Source organism: Adelges cooleyi, unplaced genomic scaffold (genome assembly GCF_023614345.1).
Source record: "Adelges cooleyi isolate 19-005CV unplaced genomic scaffold, UGA_ACOO_1.1 ACOO_flye_CR_arks_rails_tigmint_CR_PRNA_8, whole genome shotgun sequence".
NCBI classification, from domain to species: Eukaryota; Metazoa; Arthropoda; class Insecta; order Hemiptera; family Adelgidae; genus Adelges; species Adelges cooleyi.
Genome location: NW_026096513.1, coordinates 4,925,520 through 4,949,085, shown reverse-complemented (window position 1 = coordinate 4,949,085; position 23,566 = coordinate 4,925,520). Strand labels below are relative to the sequence as shown.

Genomic DNA, 23,566 nt, shown 5'->3' with positions numbered 1-23,566 from the left:
TTAATAAATTAAATAATATTTATAGATCTAAGCTAAATTATAGAGATGTAGAACTATAATGATATGTGTAGGTATACAATATTCGATATTATCAGCCGTGGTGTTCATTTGTAGCAACTATAATACTTTAGTTTGAGTTTTAAACAATAATTCAAATATATTATAAAGTGTTTTATTCGTAAAGCCACCAACTAATTCTCCCTTAAGGTTTTGTCATTGGGAATAGAAAAGACAAACTTTTTATACTTATTAAGACATTTATTTGGCACTAAAAAATATTTAATACAGACATCAATAAGATCACGCGTGTATAATATAAGTAGTATAAATTCAATATGGCGTAGTTGTTGGTTAGTATAAAAAAAGTCCCATTTTTTTAAATTTAGCGGTATTATTATTTAAGTTCTAAATCTATAAAACCATTTAGCTATTGTAGCGCTCGTCGTTAAAGTGTTGAATGCTGTGTATGGGAATGGGAGTAGAGTTAACCGACCTTAACTTCTAAGCCCGTGGGTTTGACTGATAAAAAACAACTGATAATATTATAATAAATTATTTTGAACCGGAAACGCCGCCAATGCAGATCCCTACTGTATAATGCTAACTAGTAAGTGTACCACTTGACTTCAATAGCGTCGATAAAAGTAAATATTAGTGACAAAAGTTGACCGGCATAACCAGACAGGTGGTCCGTCCTGTAATTCTAGTTAATGCACATCATTAAATAGTTTTGTTCGTTTAATATAGAGAATATTATGTGTGAGTGAATTACATAATCCACATTAATTTGCAAAATATTTTCATTATTTTAATTATTGATTAAATATGAAAAACAACGGCAAAATTAGTTTTAGACAGTCGATAAACACCCTCCCTTATCCCATAAGGTATGCTCAGTCATCACTATGCACTAACCCTACTAGAAATTATGTCATGTTAAGATTATATTTGTTTTCTAACGCGGAAACGTATTCGAAACATATAAGATGTGTTTCTTTATTTGTTATGTGCTATAGGAACAGTTTATTGAAATAAGAAGAAAATCTGGTGTGATGTGATGTTTGATTTCTAACACGGAACCGCACTCAAAACACATAAGTTGTAATATATTTTATTTCCTTGACCCCATTGTACTGACTTTTTTTTTAATAGCATTGAAACCTATTGGAAATATTATGCCGTTTCGTTATTGTTATTATTTTTCAAATCTAAATAAGAAATAAAACATGTTTTGATGTTTCCGTGTACTTGTCCAAACAGTTATCTGTTATACATACATATGAATTTAAGTACTCAAAGCAAACATACATAGGTACGGAGTATAGGATTAAAGTGTTAACATAAACAGTAATGTTTACAAAATCACTACTATTTTACCTGCTTTTACAAATACTGTATTGTTTCCTTGTATCTAAATCACTATAAAACCGGGCTAATGCTAAGACAGGATATCATTTGGTATCTCTTGAGGTAAAATTCACATTTTAAGTTTTTGAAATATTTTTACAGTTGAAACAAACTCGAAATGTTTTTTAAGTGCATTTTAATTGTTGCATTGTTTTGTTGTATTCAAAATGGCAATGCTGAAGATCCCGCCAAGGTATATTCCAATTTTGTATTACGTCTTTATGAATAATTTAGCTGATATCGTACACTGTAAAGATATATTAATTTATAATATGTTAATATACATACAATTATACCTTTATAGAATATATATATTTTATTTTTATTCATATTATAACTTATATATATATAATTTTATCTCAATTTTTCACATACTTTCGTGTTTTTAAGTTTTAACCCCCCTCCTAAATTAGTTATTTTTTATATCAAGTTTTAAAACTTAAATGCTAACGTATGTACTTTATTGAGTTTTTAATTAAAAAGATTGTGACTGATCGGTAACTGTTTAATCGACCGCCCGGATATCTATAAAACGGGTTGGGTCGGATTATTAGCGTGGTTCAATTTCAATATATTAAAGGATTCTTGAGATAAAAAGGGATAAAATGGACTGTATGGTATGTAGATAAAGAGACGGTACTGAACAATAAATAGATACGTAGAAATGAAATGCGATAAATAATTATATGTATTAACACATGATAATACCAATGTAAGACTATTAAATAATGAGGACAGGGGGAAGAATACTTATAATCTAATGCCACACGGCGCAACAATATAAAACAACAAATATATTATAAGCTACGGTACTTACCGACTAATGATCACTTGCACGTGTATCGACGTTGACTCGATGGTGACCACATACATGGAATCTTCCAACACACACCACCGGTCGGCTGGGCGACTTAATTATGCACCAGGGTGTATGCGGATCGCAGGGCGATTTTATTAGATCGTAATGTGCACAGGGATGTAGGCGAATCGCATGGGCGATTTTATTATATTGCGTACAGAGGTACGAGCGAATCGCTAGGGCGATTATCAACAAAACACGACTATGTGTAGTCCGGGCGATTAACTATAGTGCGTACAAGGGTACGCGCGAATCGTTAGGACGATTAACAACACAAAATGATTTTTTTTTTGCTAATTACCGACATAAAACCATGAGGCGAAGGCTAAGATGGCGGCGATGGACATCGGCGCTCGCGTCGGTAACCAAAACGTTCGATGCGCACACCGGACAGAAGAACGAGCGAGAGTGTGTCGAAATGCGTTATATTAACGCTATCCCGTAAACCGGTGGTAGCGGCACAGGCAGGGTGGCCAATTTACCACATGCGTGTGTGTAAGCGGATCCAACAGTAACTAGATTTGGACAATTATGTATAAAGTCGACTTTTTAACAAAAGTTAATTTTTTTTTCGCTTATTTCTCAGAAACATATTTAAATTACATAGACACATTTTTGTCTCTTTTCCTATCTATTATTCTTCATTTAGTTCCATAACGATTATAGTTTAACACAACTTAACAAAATATAAACCAGTATAGACCAAATTAATATAGAATTGCATGATGAATATTTAGTAGCAAAATATAACAAACGTATGTTAAAAAATGTCATAATAGATGGTGTTGCTTCAGGATACTGTTTTATTTAACTTGTGTATTTTATATTGTTCTTTTCATGCTTCAGTATAATTTAAATATATTTCTGAGGTAAAAAATAAGAAGTTCTACATTGAAATTTATTTTTTGACCATAGCAAAAATAGTTTATCACATTGCTAAGGTAATTTTGTTTTACTATTAAAAAAAGTTTTAATGGTAGTTTTTCCATTAAGTTATTATAAAACATTATCTAAATTTAAGGTCCATAGCATCGTTAATATTAAATATATATATTAAGGTGGTCGTTAATTTTGATTTTTAAGAGCGAAGTATAGAAATAAGTTCGAAATGTCGAAAACAAAATGTCTTTTATCTACATTCTCGTTTGTATAAGCACCAATCCCTGACAATTCTTTATAGTTGAAATTTGTTTGGCAGTTAATTAGCCATTGTAATAAAACAATTATTGGAAAATAAATAATAGCAATGTTATTTCAATACCAGGGCCTCATGATTTGCGGCACCTGTTTTTCTTAAGTGAAAAATCTGAAAAAATTAGGGCATTTTGTTTTCGACATTTCAAATCTATTTCTATACTTCGCTCCTCAAAATCGAAATTAACGACTACCCTATTATATATATATATATATATATATATATTCAATAATTATATATTCAATTTTATGTTTTCCAGGAGCCGAGAAGATATTTTCTTGATCATAGGGATAGAGGGTCTAATACACTGTCCTCGCAAGATGTTGCCTCTTATGTAAAAAGCAAATATCTTATGGATAAAACATGTAATGCTTATTTTATTATATTTCGCTTCATGAACATGTTTTTTTAATTTCTACACAACGCTGTACAACGGGAGTTTTTTTAATCGGGTTTCAATTACATTTTAAATAATAGCACGCCCATATGTGTACACAGCTTAGGGGAAACTCAGTTTTCAAAAAGTTTATGCGCAATCCCAAAAAACATGAGATGTGTTCAAATTAGAAAATATGTTAAAACTATGACTTTTTTAAAAAAAATTGTTCAAAATAATAAGGTACCTAACGCATCAAAATGCTTTATCGAATAAAAAAAAATAAGAAATAGAACTCGAAGATATTTAACATTCAACTGTAATTCTACTAATATGCGGATGACTTAATCCACAATTGGTGATGACAACCAAAATTGGTTGCGCAAAATTTTCTTACAATATTTATTAGGCATGCCCCTATCCACAAATAGCTTCACATCTAAATTATAATAACCCTGCACCCCCCTTCCCCCAAAAGGTTTGACATTTGTTTTCGTTTTTTTGTTTATATTTTAGGCGCAATTTTAAGACTTTAGAACTGAAAAAAAGACTGAAGATAAGATATTGTATATCAATAACTTGTAAAAAAAAAAATCATCAAAACACACAGAATTTATGCTTCGTCATTAAATCCGAATGAAAGAATTTAATAAATATTATTAATACAAATTATATAATAAATTAATTACGCTAAAAATGAAATAAATTACAAAATTTTTTAATTTGAACGCATTAATAAGTATTGACAGTAATTAGAATGAAAAATGAATACTTAAAAAATGATGGTCAACGTACCCTTGTCTGAGGATCTATCTCCTAACAACCAGTCAAAACGATCGGCATACACATTGTTATACTTCATATTTTTTGTAAGCGAATCGATCTATAAATGTAGATTTAACATCTTCAAGATATTTATTAACCTTTTCTTGTGTAGGTTTATTGCTTAATTTTGTAAGCTCTACAGACGATAAGTTCAATGATTTTGCAAGAGCATCATGTTCGTATTAATAATGTTTTTTTATAAATTTCACCATTTACAAGTGTCGGATTTGATGTCGAAGAAATTTCTACCGTCGCAATTTAATTCGAAATATTTGTCAAAGTCTTCTACGACAAAGCTGTGCATTTATATGATCTTTTTTGGGGGCATTGATAATTATTGTAAAACGCTTTTGGGAGTGTCGACGTCTGGGTGAAAAATGTTTTGGATTTTCAAAGCCAAATCGTAGAGCAGCCATATCTCATAAATATTTAGAATTCCTCCTTTGTTGTAAGCATATCCCCCGTGTACATTGTGAAAGGTACAGACCATCTTGTCCGCTTGTTCGAAGAAACTTACCGTATACTCGACCGCAATACTGTCTATTGACCCAGGATTTGACACTTGATACAATTCTCTGGCTATTGAAAAATGAAAATGTGCTATGAACAGGCAACTGCATTTGAGTTCGTTGAATTTATTTATTCGAAGTTCCAGTAGCTTTCCCATAGACATACTTTTTACATAGGTCGTTTTATCGTTGTTCTGAATAAAAATCACCGGTGACATTCGTAGTTCTTCGGGTAACTCATCTTTTAGTCGGTTGATACAACTATGATAACACACGGCACGAATATTGTGTATTTAAATTATCAGAAGTGAATATGCCACACAACGTTGTCTTATAGCCATATTTGATAATACAGTTTTGTAAAATTATTGACTTGAACTCAATAATGTGTTTTATACAATCACAAAACGCCAAGATGAATACAGTGAAGTTTGTACATTAAAATAGTCCGTTGAAAATTAGTGCAAAAACCTGATTTCCCATTTTTTTTTACTGGAAATATTGTGTATAATACAATATATTATTCTTTACACAGTTGGTTAGACTTTCTCGTTTGTGTTTTTGGCAACCTAACCTACTTTTGCTACGATGCGAAGAAAATATTGTTTTACAAAGATGAGTTTTTTTCAATTTTGTGTGTACACGCCATATCTCCTAAGCCACTAAACCGATATTTCCATGTAGCATGTCCATAAAACGGTAAACTGATCCGGATTAGGTAAAACCGAGAAAACTTTACAGTCATTTTATTTGGACACTTTCTCTTGCAGTACAATAAAGAACACAGAATTACAAAATATACTATAGTATATTATAGTTCTATTTCTTTATTCGGTTGCGTTAACTGTCCTCTTACAGTTATTATCATTCTAATTTTTTACACTCTCGACCAAAATGTATAAAAAAATTGTGATTTGTGGAAATGACAAAAAAAAATTGTTAACCATTTATACTTGTCAAACATCATGTTATTATATTATAGAAAAACTACTAGAGATTGTCACTACAAAAAAACAACGCTAACATTTTACAATTGTCAAGAAAATAAAATCAATAAATTAAAAAACAATTCATTAATGCATTTCTACTGTAATATGATTGTTTCTAGACTCGGGAACGTTCAGTTGGGATCGATTTTGGAAAGAACTTAAGAGCATAGACAGTAGTTTTCCAGATCTAAGCGGAGGTAACGAGAAAATATTCGTACGATATTGAAAAAATAGTTAACGCAAAATACGCTGGTATATAATATACATTACATAATATTAGTAATATATAGTGTAGAAAATATTAGAATAACATATTTGTTACTTTAATAATTTTATGTTCTTTATTCCCGAAGATTGTTGTTGTATTGTGTGTTTTAATATTAAAAATGTACACCTTCTTTAGTTTGAAATAGAAACATTATTAATTGATTAGTTTAAATAAAGAGTTCAATAATAATTAAACGCAGTATCTTATTTTGAAAACGTATTGTCAAATACTGTCATTTATCTATTTACGATACTACTTAATTTCCTCGCATCCTAATCTAATATTACTAGTAAAATGTTTTTATTTAATAACTTTCTAAAATAATATTTCTTAAAGAAAGATTTCAGTCTGAATATTTGGTTCAATAAAAACCAAAAAAAGAACGAGTTAAAGTTTTAGCGGAATTGGATCTAGTGCTGTATTTATTTTTCTAACACGGAAACATAGTAAAAACATAAGTTGTATTGTTTATTTATCTTGTACTTTCAAAAAAATTTATTGAAATAAGAAAAAAAATCTGGTGTGATTTGATGTTTGTTTTCTAATACGGAAACGTATTTAGCACACATAAGTTGTGGTATTTATTTGTCATGGGCCTTCAAACGAATTTATTGAAATAAGAAAAAATAAATACTTATTATTCATACATCAATGCATGCAATAAAAAATTACATTTTACCAAAAGAATAGCCTAACAAGCATAACTAAATTAATATACAGGTTTCAATAAGAGATTTTGAAATGACCCCTCGTTAAATTCTGTTACTGGAGGTCTGAAAAATCACAATGACCTTGAAGTATCATTGTATGGAAAAAAATTAAAAAATGATTCACATAGGTGGTTTTATCATAACTTTAAAAAAATCGTCAACAAGTTAAGTTGGCCTTGAAATTCTAAAGAACAAGAGTATTTTTCGTACGCCGTCATTATAATGCAACCCAAACATGGGTATCTAAAAAATAGTCACAGTCTTTTGGCTTTGTACAATAGTTTGTACACATACGAACATTGTATTTTATTTATGCAAACAGTGCAAAATTTAAACGAACCAAACAAGTGTTTTTCTATAATAAAAGAAATGTGTTTTCGAGTAAATGCTTAGGCAAGAACTCAGAAAAACAATAGTTTAATGAAAAATCATATTTTTAAACATTTGTGTACTTTTGAACTCGGTGTCCCCTTTGAAACACATGCACCTATATGCGAAAATATGCAAAAACTTCACTTTCTAACAGTTTAAATAATTAATACACGTATACATGGACTTATAGTTAACGACTTATTGTTTCGCATTGGCCTACAAGGAAAACCCCTTAATTTTTGAACATTTATCACCAATTTTAAATTGAATGGAACACAAAGCAATGGGCATTTTAGAAGTTGATAAAACTTTTTTTTTATCGAATTAGACACTCTAACCAAAATATGTTTTCATCATAGTTCAAAGGTAGAATGTCTATGTAATTGATATTTAAAAAGGCCACGTGTAGTGAAATAAAAAAAAGATACTTTTTCTTGGTAAAATTTGATTTTTCTTTTGATTTAGAAGATTAACGATAAAAACAATAATTGAAAACGTAAAAAAAAAACTTTTAAATAATAACCTAATATTTTTTTACCAATTTTATAAATATCAGTTAAAAAATATTCAAAATGGCAGCGTTTTTAAAATAAGTGGGCAAATTAAAAAAAATATTGTTACTTTCTCCGCTCCCCGGAAAAACATTGAATCGTGGATATGTTATAGCATGCTTTTCAAAATCAGTATAATTAACTTCAGTTTGTTGATTATTGAAAAAGATACATGTGATGGTTTATAGTTATTAAATTGGTAGGCGATGATTTATTATAACAAAATCCACGTTGTTGTAGTTCTAAAATATTTTTAAATAAAGGTATAAAATTATTATTTATTATTTTAGAAAATATTTTTTGGGAGGACAGAAATTATTGATATAGGACTGTAGTTTGAAATGAATGATTTATTACCTTTTTTAAGAATTGGATTAATATAGGTGGATTTCCAAAGAGAATGAGCCACTATTTAAAGAAGTTTTGAAGAAATATGACCTTGAAATAACATTGTGTGATAAATACCAAAAATTATTCACTCAGCTTGCGCTTTCATAGTTTTAAAAAAAAAACCACCCCATAGTTTAACCCAACATATTCTAAACACCAAGCACAGCTCAAACTAAGTTCAGTCTAAACCAGTACAGTGTAAGCCAGCACAGTCCGAATAAAACAAAACATTATATTGAGCTAAAAGGCTACTTTACCTACGATTAAATTATTTGATAATTTGTGTACTAGCGTTTATCCAAAAGTTTTAACGCAATTTTAAAAATTAAAACATTGTTATTTAAGGCCACAATGATACATATCAAACAAAAAGAAATAAAACTTTATGGCAAATATAGTTTTGGTTTTTAAATAGATTTTAATGGTTTAATGTGTAAAATGATTTTTTAAACTAATTTTATCACTTATAGTTGTAACATTTTAATTTCTAAAGATAATGTTGGTTTTGTTACCAAATTTTTACGCAACAAAATTCGGTTTTAACATAAAAACCAGTAATGAACAAAATAATTTTGAAATCATTCGAATAGTAATTTAAGTAAATACCTAATTAAAGTATTGAGAAAAGAAAGGGTTTTCTAAAAAAAAAAAAGACAAACCGACACAATTATATTATAATCAAATAGCTAGATTAAAAAACAAAATAGTTTTTGTTGTCCGCTCGATTTCTGAACCAAATCATTTTGTTCTTTTAAAGAACTATTGATCTCTACTTTGGCACATTAGTGTAACTTTATTTATTTGTTATGATCAAGATATAAATCTCTAAATCTACTTATCCAAATCTAATAATATAACATAAGTTTTTTATTTATTGCAATTTTTGTGGGCAGAGAAAATGTTTTACTGTTAACAATGATGTATTTTTTATGTTTGCTAACGTGTTTATATTTATTTATTTTTTTGCCGAAATAGCTTCCCCGAATAGAATCTCTTTCTGCTAATCAGAGATCATTATATTATGAAATGTGTATATTTTGTCGGGTACAAATTATGTTTTAGGACAATTTTTGATATTCGAGAAAAACATGTAGGTAGGTATATATTTCTATCGAATCGTATGTCTTTATATCATGACGAATCGTCAAGAGCACAACAACAATATGTGTTTTAGTTTTTTTACCTATATAAAAAAAAATTGAACGTAGAATCACACCTAAGTCAACAATACTTACCCTTCACACACGTTCCGACATATAATATTCAAGATTCGTATACAACTTATATATTTTGTCGACTCTTTGAACAAAACAACGGAATGTATTTCAACCATGTACTGCTTACATACTAAATTTTTCTAATAAATATTTTTAAAAAAACGTATGCATACCTACCTATAAAACAAAGATGAAACTTACAATGTGCTTAAAACTATATTTTTAGTATTAGAGTGAATGCTATTAGGGTTGGTCAAATATTAACAATAAATCAATATTGTTTTTTTGGTCTTGATGACTTGTTTAGGATTATTTTTAATAAAATAAAGTTTGACTAAAGAGTTTTCAGAAAATCCTAATCTATGTTTTAGCTCGACTAAAGATCTACCTTCGGAATCCTTCCTTAACCTCCGGTCATTTTCAGACCTTAAGCCTTAAAAGTACACCTAAAAAAGGCGAAATAAAGAAAAAGTTTTCACTCTTTTTTAGATAAAAAGGTTAATATTTTTTAGGTTTGTCAACGTTTTCAAGGGGAAGACTAGAATTTTTTTAATTTTCAGCCTAATAAAGTACCTTTTAGCTAGGTAATTAACGGTTAGGAATTAGTGCTCACTTTACACTTTATAAGTCAGCGTTCAATGTCAGGTTTTAAGGCACGAGCACACATAAGTCATCATGTGCGCTACTCTCGATCAAACACAAGTTTCCCAATAACATATTTTTTTGGATCACAAAATAAAACCGCTTTTCACGCTTACAGGCGGAATCAACCATTTTTCGTAGCAGCTAACCGGCGTTATGCCATTTTCATATTATGTAATACAAGGTAACGTATAATAAAATATAAGATGAATCTTTATACACAACCAGGGCAACTTATACTACCTTGTAAACGATGGACATTTTTTTAATTTAATATATAATTTTATAGTTATATTGATCATTACTTTATTTTAATAAAAATAAAATAAGTGGGCTGCCTAATAGTCATAGGTTGGTTATTAAATTAAACATAATAACTAGTGTAAGAAAAATATATTTAATTACTTTCTTAAATTCCACGTATTGGCATTTTAACATTTTAATAAAATAAATAATGACAAAATGAAAGAGCAAAATTATTTATTATTTAATCCAAACTACATTGTATGTGACAAACTACATACATAAACATATATATTTAATAAAAGTTAATAATAAAATCAAACTATTCAGAAAAAAAAACTTATATACATATACAAATATGTATTTAATAAAAGTCAATAAAATAAATAATAGCAAAATGATTTATTATTTAATCCAAACTACACTGTATATGACAAACTACATACATAAACATATATATTTAATAAAAGTATATAATAAATTAAACTATTCAGAAAAAAAATAATCAGTGACGATGAAGTCAACTTCGGCTCTGGTAAAACTGTGAACTGAAAGCACAAAATATTATATATTTTTAAACAAACGAATTAGGTAAAATGACAGCAAATAAGATGTGAAAAATAAACTAGTACACTTGCAAAACATTTTTATTTTAAATCATTAATATTAAATTAAATTTTAAACTATTAGTAAAGATAAAAAAATGTAAAAAAAAAACCGATCATATATGCTACAAGTTTTTTATTTATTTTGTTCACCAACAATTGTTCAATATTTTTTCTGGTCCGAGAACCATGATTTTTTGGTTTTAAAAATAACTATAATTTACAGCTATACAAATGGCAAACTCCATGTTTTTAGAATAAAAAATAGATATTAGAATGTTTTTACAAGAAAAACAACAAATGATATATTATTTAAAAAACAAACTAGAGTAAGGCGTTAGAAAAATCACTCGGTATTTAATTTTACAATTAAATCTAAAATTTTTTTAATAAAATAAAAATGCCTTTCTACCAGACATATTATATGCCCTAGGGCCTAGAGATTTTTTTCGCATAATTACATCGGTGTCATTGTAGTTAAAATTTGTTTCTTTTCATTTATAGGGAAAATGAAAAAAGAAATATTTTATATTTTTGTTTTCATTTCTTGGCCATTTTTTTTTAGCGACATACGATTACCTAACCGCCAGATTTTTTTTAGAATAATCATACCGATTTCATAGTAGTTAAAGCATTTTTTTATAACAGGAAAAAAAATTCTTTTTTTTATTATTTCTTATTATATAACATTGACTTATAAATAAGAATTTTGTTATGAAGCGGAAGTTTGGATTTTAGTACAGGACGATAATATTCATCCAACAACAAAAATATCTATCAACAAAAAAGGACCCTGATTTTCAAGTGGTCAAATCCAAATCCAAACCGATATCAACTACATCATTAGTAGGGACAAATAAGAAAGACATAATTCTTTTTGCATCCTCAAATAGATACGCTTCACTCGTCAACGATAATGTTGAAGACGAAAATATCGAAATAGATCAGACAGTCACAACCTAAATAAGGAAACTGAATAAACAGAAATCAAACTACCATCACCTATTTTTATCCGCGGAGTTAGGAATAGATAGTTTTCGATAAATAGGTTTTACCCCTAATTTTAATTATTCCTATTACTTAGTGTAGTTATAATATAAAAATTTCACGCATCTTTTATTGATCGAGCGACGATATTTTAGAAGTAGAAGTTCCTCGTTGACTCAGATAATTGACAACCTACTTGATTACAAGAAATACACTTATGTTCACTCTACATCCATGGTCTTATTAAGGCATTAGATGTACATTTACTCAATTTTTACTCAATTAAAGACAAAGTTAGTTTATATAACGTACCATTATTTAACTAATGATCATGCGGCACCTTTTAGTTATAGCTTTATGTAAATAATAGCTTATTAAATATAACAAAAGCCTCTTGAAAACGAATCGTTACACAACCTATAGTAAATATTTCATTCAATCATTATACTATTGCAAAATCCTTAATTCGAGAGTAGAAAAATATATTAACAGGAATCAACAATGTAGAATGGTTTACATTACTTTGAAATTTATTACGATCCAAAAATAATTACATAACAACTATATAATTTTAAAATGCAATTGACACAAACTTTATTAATTTCGAACGGAGTGAATAATATTTTAAATTGATAACTTATAGCTAGATACAATTTTGGAAACTAGTTGCAACACACACAAAGAATTATATTTTTAACACACTCGTGTAGTATAAATGTAATGAATAATTTCGTAAACAACTTTAAATTGATGTACACTCTTCTTTTGTTGCGTGTATGGGGTTTTCTATTTCTTTAAATTTTTCAAATGATTTGGCGAAAGGAATTAAATAAAATGACTTCGCAATATTCTTGTTGACATCAGAAAATAAATGTTTTACTTTTTCGACAAATAAGTATACATTTTGCGGCTCTTGAATTTGTTTTGATATTACCATTTTAGGTTTATCAAATAGTATCGAATAATATTCGGAAATATTTTCAATTTTAGTACAGCTTGGGCAATATTCGTTTTCCGTGTTAATATTTCTCATGACGTCATTGTATAAATTGTTATAAATTGAACGATCTCCGAACATTTCTATTGAGTAGTCATCATATGGCGTATTTCCAAGACATTCATAGAATTCTGATAACTTTAATTTCATGGCTTCGTCCAGCGATGTGATGTTATTACTATATGCATAACTTTCAATAAGATTTAATAATACAAGTTTAAGTAATTTAAATATTCCGTTTTTAAAATGCCATAAGTATATAACCTGATAGCTAATCGAAACATACAGATTCATCGCGGTATCATACATATTACGCAATTCATGTTCTACATTGGTCCAGTATGGTTCGTCACAATATTCGACAACAATTCTTCCGATTTCGACTAACTTGTCAAAAGTTGTTATACTTTGAAACGATATATATTTCTTGTCGTCAGTTGAGAATCCATACTTTTCGTTGAACGCCATTTGCTCATTTAGCAACTTTTTGTTTTTGGAAATTAATGTCCTCCGGGCTTCTTTATCTGATATTTTCTCCTTTTTTATTTCATCCAGTTTTTTTTGCACGTCCTCAAAGTTCTCCATATTTGATTCCACAAAAAGTTGCAGAGACTCCTTAACGGATCGATGAGCTTTAAACATAAACTGGGGTTTTAACGAATCAATCACTTCACCTTTAGAGAATGCCTTCAATAACCTACGTACTTTGTCCGTGTAAAACCATAGTAACCATAGAACGTCCTCTAAAGACTTACGTACGGGCACACTTTGAACGGATGCTAACATTGAAGCGGCCTCAACATCAAACAATATAAAGTCATCTATTCGAAGATAAATAAACTCCTCGTTAGAGTTAAACAGGGATTCTTCGGATAAGTGCATGTGACGTAACGCAGATAAAGCATAGCTGAGTTGGAATCGTTTGAATGTTTCGTTATCCTTTTCAAATGTGCTGCCTCCCGACTGGACTTCTTCCATCTCTTCCTGATTATCATGAAGGGTATCCAAAATACCCAAATGAAGTTTTGTCGATTGCACTTCGGCATTTTGTGCAAAAGTACAAATTATTACCATTACGATAGTGAGATCAAACCATGATGATAAGTTTGAACGTAACATTTTTTAGTAACTTTTTCTAGAACTATGACTAAACTCAAGTATACCGGCTAAGTGTAGTTCCAATATTAACATAAGATCACCTCAAAGCAATCCTGTTATGGCTTACATTTTTTGTAAAACAGCAAGTCATGCACGAATTCAGACAAAAATGTGGTGGGTACCTTGTTTGCAAAAAAAAAACATTAGTTGTTTTTCAGTGAAATATTATCATATCCGAACCATTTGTACAAATAATACAACGAATAACCACAGCAAAAACACAAAAACAATTTCGTTTTAACGGCAAATGAATATATTTTCTATTCAAACCTATGCACCGATAAAATATAAGTTTAATCTTTATTTATTGCAAATTGAGAAAACTTAAAACAATACCGGTTGTGATATATGGTTTTGATAATAAAACAGAAATATAAAAAATAAGATATGTTATTAAACAAATAATAGAGTATTTAATACATTTATTTTTTTTTATTATCCCCATAGTTGAAAAAAATAATCTTATTTAATGCAACCTATTAAATAAAAATTGCCTGGGACATTTTTGAGTTGTTATATTTTATAATTATTAACAAATTTCTAGAAATTTCGCTTTAACGCCATTGACATTTTTTTACTTTAAAATAACATGCTATGCAAACGCATTTTTTTCCAATATTAACATGCATATGGCCATATAACCTGGAATGGCCCTAGGCTCTTCAATCTCAGAATAGCTCCCCAAACAGCTCAAAGACTAGATAAAAACGTATCGTATTCTCTATAAACTTCTAACTAAAGAATATAATATATAAGTTTTTTGTTTTTTTATAGTTAAGTATAGTAATTAAGGTTTGCTACTTTTCGATTTGAGGCGTTTTAATTTTCAACATAAAAAGACTTATTTATAATAAGTCTGACCGGATGACACGCATGAAAAAATAATAAACTGCCACATTTTAACAATTTAACAATAAAAATAAAACTGCCACATTTCCCATTATGCCGTATAAAACATTTGATTTAAAATGGTAAACCAAAGGTGACACTTTGGTTTTTTTAAAAACCTATTGCTAAAAAGTCATAATCTCAAATGTTTGTATCTGGCTGAATTTTAACTAAGTAATTACAATTAAAATAACAATCATCGGGTGGCAAAAATAATTTTAAAGTATTATACTAAAGCTTTTAAAATTAAACTAACCATTTAACAGTAGATTTAATCTTTAAATTGAATTTCTTCAAAAGTAATTAAAAAGGTTTCGACATGATTCGAACTAATTGTATGCAATAATTATAGGTAATTGTATTGTTTATTTATAATATAAAATATAAACACCTGAAGGGCTCAAGTACAGTATTTTATTATTACATAACAAATTTAACAAAATACATTCTAATAAATTTAAGTCATTATTCGAATATTTAATAGCGTTAAATATTCTTTTTCTAAAGATTCTCTTTCTTTTAGTTCATGTACTATATCGAGAGAAAGAAAGGGTAGGCGTCATGTTATTAGTAGGGTAGCTAGAACGGAGTGTCTCTAATTGAGATTTAAGAATATTACTTCAAATAATAGTTCCTCTAATTTACTTAAAACTGTTGTAGATTTATTTTCTTGGTTCAATTTATTGTTTGAGTACCAGTATGTAAAGATTTTAATGATTTATAAAAATCTTTTAGGGATTTTTCTACGTTAAAATTATTTTTATTAAGTCCAGAGCTTCCAGATTCAGTCGTTGGCGAAGGCGAGTGTGCTGGCATAATATATTTTGTAACTAGTTTGCAGTAATTTTTGTTTTGCGCTCGACCATCTGTTTTTCTTTCCTCTAATCCTAATTATTTTTATTACAATTGATATATACCAGAAACTCATAGTTTAACTGATAGAAGAGATTAAAGTTGATCAAATATATATTAATCACAATACGGCTACTAATCCTTATCGAAGGGCTTAATTGAAAGAGATAAAATCACTTTAAGTTATAATAATATTCCTGAAAATCTGTGAACCCTTCGTCCCCACTATGCCTCTACCCAACTGTGTTGGGTTTTTTTAAATGTAAAAAACTATCATTTATTTGATAAGTATGTAGAAAACAATTTTTAAAAAATATTTTCTTGCGAATTTTTAAGTTTACCAGTTTATTTGTTTGTTACGGCATTGTAAAGTTGTTATATTTCCTATGTATTTTGCTAATGTATAATACTTCACTAGGTTTATAGAGTATTTATAATTATTATAATTTTTTTTTTTTTTAATGATACGTCATTCGGATACAACAAATTCATAACTACCCAATCGGTAGGTCTTGCGTTTGAAACAAATAAAAAATACATGACGATATTTTGTTTAACATATAATAAGAAACTTGAAAGATTATTTTATCGCTGGGGTTTAAAACTTAAATGATTCTAGTTCTTTTAACGGCTGCTGCTATAACGATTTCAGAGTAGTACTTGATAAATGCGCATTCATTTTGTTTGTTCAGTTTAACTTAAGTTTCTATGATAACTCTTTTAACTAAAGCAGATATGGGCTATGTGTAAAGGGGACGTCTTGAATGACCAGTGTTGCCAAATTTGGTGATTTTTTTGAGATTATTGGTGAAACACTTTTAAAAATGAGGGATTTATACAATTTTATTGAGAAATATTGATGATAAGTATCAAATAAATTTACCTAATTATTTTTAAGTTATTTTTTTATGATATAATCACTTTCAAATAATCCTTTTTTTACTAATCCGTAGACACTGCGCCTCACTGCTTTAATAGGTACTTTCTTATTGTGCTTGGTTTAGACTGTACTGGTTTGAACATACTAACCACAGATTCGTATCGAAGGGTTTGTTTGATAGTGGTTTTATCAGTTATAATAATTATTGTAGACTTGGGAACTCCCCGTCCTCTCCACGCCTCGACACCACTGTGCTCCTTTTTTTTGTAAACTATCTATGTGAAAATAAATACAAACGTTAATTTTTAAATATATATATATAAAACCGGATGATTAGTTAACTATGACCCAGTCAAAAACTTAAAAGGTGTTAGGCTTTAAAGTTTAAAATTTAGGACAGTAGGAAGGGTGGGAAGTAGAGGTGTACAGAATTTTTATCAAAGACAAGTATTTTTTTTTTAAAACCGTACACCGTTTTATTATTTGCGTTATTAAATGTTTGAACATTTTTTTTGCACGACAACACGATATGCTTACAAACACACGTTGAATACTTTACTGTTTAAAATAATACAGCGTTAAAAACGGTTTTAGTAGAATAGTACATTTCTTTTAATGCTAAAACTAATACCTCACGATACCAATAGATATTTGTCGGGTTTCTAAACTTCGGGTGAATTTATAAAAATGATGAGCCTACAATTAATCTTTATTGTTTGTGATCTATTTAAGAAAATAAAATGTTCGATTTCAATAAAATATAATATTGCAACAATTATACCAGTAAAATAAATGCAAAATTTATAAATACAAAATTATACGTTAAAAACTACTTGTTTTAGTCAGTTGTTTGTAAAGCAATAATTATAGTGGGAAACAACTTGTTTTCGAAAAAAACAACAATATAAATCCATAAAAACTTTGTTTGAAAAATATTACAATTCTTATGATGTTCAAACACCACAAAGATTGTAATGTTAAAAAGCATTTGTCATTTTAAAGCATTTTAAAAAACATTGCTACAGTAATTTCAGAAAGACGGTTGAAACATTTAAATACCCAAACAACCAAATAGCTTGTCCTCAATAAAAAACAATAATAATATTATTACAAAGTTAAAACTTTATACGATATCAACAGGCATTTGTTGTTTGAAACATGGGCTAAAAAATCAGATGTCTCAAACTACATATATACCAATCTCATTATTTAATATTTTCTCTTAAAGGTCAATAAATAATCTACTCTTAAAAAATACCTTGAAGAAAATTTTACTAGGTTTCCAATATGGTTTCAAAGTAAACATAGTGACAGAAGAATCTGTATACATGTAGAACAAAAAAATAAAATCCAAAGTATCTTTATGGATTTCGACAAAGCCTTTGAAAGTATCTATCAGTTTGTTTGTTTGTGCTGTTTGGTGATAATATCTGCCGGTTTCCAGGTCAAATGTTTATTTTTAATCCGGACGACGATGGTGCGGTTCGACTACATGTGGTGTGTTTGGTGTGGTGAGGTGAGGTGGTGGTGTCTACTATGCGCGACGGTTAAAGTTAAAAATAAGGAAATTAGCAAAAAAGTAAGTAAATATGTTAACAAGATTTTTGGTCCGTGACACTAAGCGTAGCTGAGCCTTTATATTAAAATATGTTCACCACAAACAAGAGAATCAAAACCAATTTTAATTGTATGTAAATTATTTTGAAATGGAACGAGAAGGCGTAATACAATTTCCGAATGAACAGCAAAATAATGATTTTAAATATTGATAATTACCACCTTTGGGAAACAACTACCGATGTTAAATTTTGACCGAGAAGACATAATTTACCGAATATTCTAAAAAAAAAAAAAAGAATTAAAATTTAAAACCCTTAACCATAAAATATACACTCTCTGATAAACAAATTGTAATTGGCGATTAAAGAGGCTAGAAGCCAAGGTTAAGGCGCATTTATTTGGAGAAACTAATTTGAGAATACTTGGTACTTAATAGCTTATACTAATAATGGAAGCCGGCAACTTTAGTCGAAATTGAAGTTTATCAAATATAACATATTTTAATGATATGGCTTAATGGATAATTTTTCATTATACCCTGAATATTAAAAATGTTCAAAATCACTTCTAGGCTCACTAATTCTTATCATTTATGTCTCCATAAAATAATTAACTATTAAGCACTTCTAAAAATGTCGAAACCCATAGCAGCTAATATCTTTATTGTATAGTTTTCTATAGAATAAAATAAGTGTTACTCATTGAAGATGACTCATTTACTGTAAGAAATTGGAAAATATAATACACAGTATTAATATGAAATACAATCATTAGGCTTTTATAGCTAAATACATTATTTTCACGAGTTTGTGTTTAAGTTTTTTTTGTCATATGAGTAATTGACATTGATATTGAATGAACCCAAATGTTATTCTGATATTATAGTAAAATCTTGTTTCTCAAATAATTATTATAATTTTACTATTATTAGTAGTGGAATATATTTTGATGTATATCAAAGAGAATCAAAACATATAATTTACACATGTTTGAAGGTCGACAATTTTCGAAAGTTTGTCAAAATAATCTAAATTGTTCTTTTCTTTTCTCTGATATCGATATTTTATTAAATCTAAATTATTTGATGCGTATCCAAGAAGATATAGCTTTTATCATGATGTGTTTATATTTTTTTTTTTGTGCAATTCTTAGACCAGAAATCATACCTGTAAGGTAATTTAAGAGACCAAACATTATAAAGTCACCCTTTCCTCTTTAAATTGGAAATCTTTCAACAAATTTACATTATTTTAACTTTAAAGTAATTTTAAGTTTAATTTAATTTATTTTTTACAAAATTATTTTTAACTTAAAAAGGTAAGATAATAATGTATAGGTTACCATTTAAAAAATGATATTCATAGGGTCTTAACACACAAAGGATGGGATTTTGTTGATAAAAAATTAGCAAATTTTGGCCAGCCATCGACTATGAAAGTATGAAAAAGAAGAATTTAAAAAGGTATTCTACGTTTTATAATATTCGCTCGGTCATAATTAACCAATCACCTTATATAATTTATATACACTGTTAAATCAGTATAATTGAACAATGGTTTATATTATTCATAAAAAGTCTATACTATTGCATTTGAATAAAACGAGATTCATTAAATTATTAAAATGGTTAGTATGAATTTTATTTTTCGAGAAAACGGGGTTACGATTTTCAATAGAAGTAAGATGAAGGACTGAAATGTAACGTATATGTCTTGCAAATATTAGTTATTTGAGACATTTTTCTGTAAAAAAGTTTTTTACTTAGGTACACCGGCTTACGACCTACTATATTTTATTTTCACGGTTGTCGTTAACACCTTTTGTCGTTTAACCTTGGCTTAATCAAATATACGCACGTGCTTCAGTTGCAAAATTTTAATAGTTTCCAAATAATGTTTTACATAAAATACGATCTAATACAAACAAACAATTTGTATTGGTTACCGTCTCCACTGTATTTTATCATTATGGAATGAACCCTTTTTGATAATTTTATGTGGTTATTTATCATAGTTTTATTTTGCCATAATTATTTTCTTACATGAAAACATAATATTCATAACACTTAGTTGGTTAGGTTTTTTATTTAAAAAAACCACATTTTCTCATGTTTTCGTGTAAGAAAACAAATAGACGATTATTTGGTAAAATAAAACGATGATAAGACCGTGTAATATTTTCAGAAGGTTTTATAAGAATATGAAAAAAACAAAGGGAACGGTACCAATATATTTTTTTTTTTTTTGTCTTTTGCCTAAGTAAAATGTAACCGTTTAGCATTTGCACTTGTAATTTTGCCGAACTCTATTTTTTACACCACAGTTGTTCCACGTGCGCTAAAATATGTTGTTCAAGATTTTCGATGTACATATATTTTATATATTTATATTGCAAGCATTTATGTACAAATAACAAGTAACTGTTTGAACAAATATCTACCTATGCAAAACATCACATTAAAATGTATTTTTTTTCTAAATTTTGCAAGCAAAAATAAATAACAATAGTTACAACGTGATTTTAATACGTTCCCGCATAGGAAAATAAATACGCTATTATTTAGGAAAATAATACCGACAATAAAATCCAAATGATATTATCAAATGGTTTCAAATGAAGATATAACAGAAAACTGTACAGTAGGGCCGGGGCATAGTGAGAACTGACCATATTATAACTGAAAGTGATAAAACCATTTTCAAATAAGCGCTTCGACGCGAATCAGTACACGGCAGGAGTACAAATATCATTAAAAGCTATATCATGATAAAAATGTGCAAAACATTGTATTTTTAGTTAAAGTCATAGGTACCACATTTACTGGGTGAGGGGGGAGTAAGGGACAATTCGTTGCCCTGGTTGGAGATCTTTTTTTCTAAATTGTATACAACTGATTGGAAATATTTGTTTTTCAATGAAAAGAAATATCATATTATATGTACAGCCTGTCCAGATTTTTTTATTTTGGCTACATCGGCATGCAAAAGTCAAATTATGATAGAATAGCACTTGTGGCTTGCGTATATTTGATTAAGCCGAGGTTAAACGGCCAAAGGTGTTAACACCAAACCGTAAAAATAAAAAATGGTAGGTTGTAAGCCGGTGTACCTAAGTAAAAAAATAATTTATAGAAAAATGTTTCATATAACTAATATTTTCAAGACATTCATGATACGGTACATTTGAATCTTTCATCTTACTTCTAATAAAAATCTTAAATCCGTTTTCTCGAAAAATAAAATTCATATTAATTACTATAATAATAACTTATTGAATCTCCTTTGATTCATATGCAGTAGTATAGATTATTTATGAATAATAAAAACCGTTGTCTATGTATACTGATTTAACAGTGTATATAAATTATATATGGTGATTTAAAATAGTTTTAAAATTTAAAAAAAAATAAATACTATTTATTGTACCCATAGAGCATCCTGAATTTGTCATTTGAAGCTCGGTAGAACTTTACATTACACCCTGTATATAACATAATATAATATATCTGTAGCAACTGTGAATATGTGTGTAGTCGATTTCAGTGATTTTACAGGGGAACGATTTTAAACTGACCAGCTGCCATAATCAGGAACTCACATTTCTCTCAAGGTTTTCTTGTTGGTTGAGTTAGACATTTATTCAAGGTGTGCTAAAAAATGCAAATTCGACTTACTCACTTATTCACAGTTGTTACAAATATATTGATCAATTATTGTAGCGACAAAGTTAATACATACACTATGTTGTACTGATTTGTGTGAATAAAATTATTAATACAAGTAAATTAATAACTTTCCTTTTAAAATTGCACTAAATTAATGTTTGCTGATGATATCAAAATTTTCCGTAAAGTAAATTGTAAAGTTAATGCTGACTTACTTCAGTCTGATCTCAATAATTTTTATAAATGGTGTACTATCAATAACTTTTCTCTTAATATCAATAAATGCCAATTAATGACTTTGTGCAGGGCTCGAGTGGTTCCAAATGTTATTTATTATATCAATGGTGAAATACTACATAGGACTTTGGGACCTTGGTATTCTTTTTGACCATAAACTTAAATTTGACTGTCACATTATTAACAGGTCAAATAAAATATTAGGCTTTATTAATCGAAATTGTGCCGACTTTACTGATAAACATGCCTTAAAATCCTTATATTGCTCTTTTATACGTTCTATTCGTGAATATGGATCAGCAATATGGTCTCCTTAATAATTTAATCTTAAATGCAAATTAGAAAAAGTTCAACAAAAATTCTTGCACTTCCTCTCATTTAAATGTTCAATACCCAGGGAACCTCATTCTTCTTACTCTCCATTTTTGTCTCTTCTTGACCTTGAAACAATGAAACAACGTCGTTTGCGTTTAGATTTAGATTTTTCATATACCTAAGCTTTTTGTCGGCATTATTGATTGTTCTGAATTTTTAAGTCGTTTTTCCTTTCACGTTCCTACTCGAAGTACTCGGTCTAAAAATATATTTTATCTAAATATAGAAGTAAATAATTGTGCAAGTAATACCCCAAGCAACAGAATAATGAAAACCATAAATTAATTAAAAATTGATGTGTTCATCTCACCCAATTTCCATTCGTTTAAAACTTATTGTAATTTAATACTTAAAAATTCTAGTTAATAATTATCAATACATTGTATCACACTTATTGTATTCTTATTGTAGCATACTATTTGTTTACGAACCACGAACGATTGTATTTTATTATTTTTATGTAATTGGGCAAGGCCCGTTTAAACTTAAATAAATAAATAAATAATATTTTACAGTATGATGGTAGTCGTCTGAAGCTTATCGACATGCTTATTCATTAGAATGGTTTGATTGCTGAAACTATCTCTAGTCTGATTGAATGTGGTAACAACAGGTATGGTATTTTTTTTGGAAAATTGTTTTAATTGCTTTAATCTCTATTATTTTAAAAATTAACATTTCAACGTTTAACTTATTTATTAATAATATATCTTTCAGTTTTAAGATGAGTCAAAGATGATGGTTGAACAGTTCTCCATTGACACTAACTGAAAGAAATAATTGTTTTATTATTTGTCTAAATAGAATAGG

At 28.4% G+C, this 23,566-nt stretch overlaps 1 protein-coding gene and 1 long non-coding RNA gene across 3 annotated transcripts in view; one reads left to right on the top strand and one right to left on the bottom strand.

Annotated features, from left to right (window-relative positions):
- The window catches only part of LOC126845813 (uncharacterized), a 13,556-nt gene extending 10,904 nt beyond the window's left edge, over window positions 1-2,652 (bottom strand). The window contains exon 1 of the mRNA XM_050584736.1: window positions 2,568-2,652. Coding sequence (XP_050440693.1) covers window positions 2,568-2,613 — 46 coding nt within the window. The 5' untranslated portion in view covers window positions 2,614-2,652. The remainder of the gene's footprint in view (window positions 1-2,567) is intronic.
- On the top strand, window positions 1,469-23,566 carry LOC126845814 (uncharacterized). 2 transcript variants are annotated; one of them, XR_007686829.1, is made up of 5 exons: window positions 1,469-1,600; window positions 3,721-3,826; window positions 6,280-6,412; window positions 23,272-23,369; window positions 23,474-23,566. It is a non-coding gene; the product is annotated as an uncharacterized LOC126845814 (long non-coding RNA). The 2 variants fall into 2 exon arrangements; XR_007686828.1 differs by lacking the exons at window positions 23,272-23,369; window positions 23,474-23,566 and having other exon boundaries at window positions 6,280-6,548.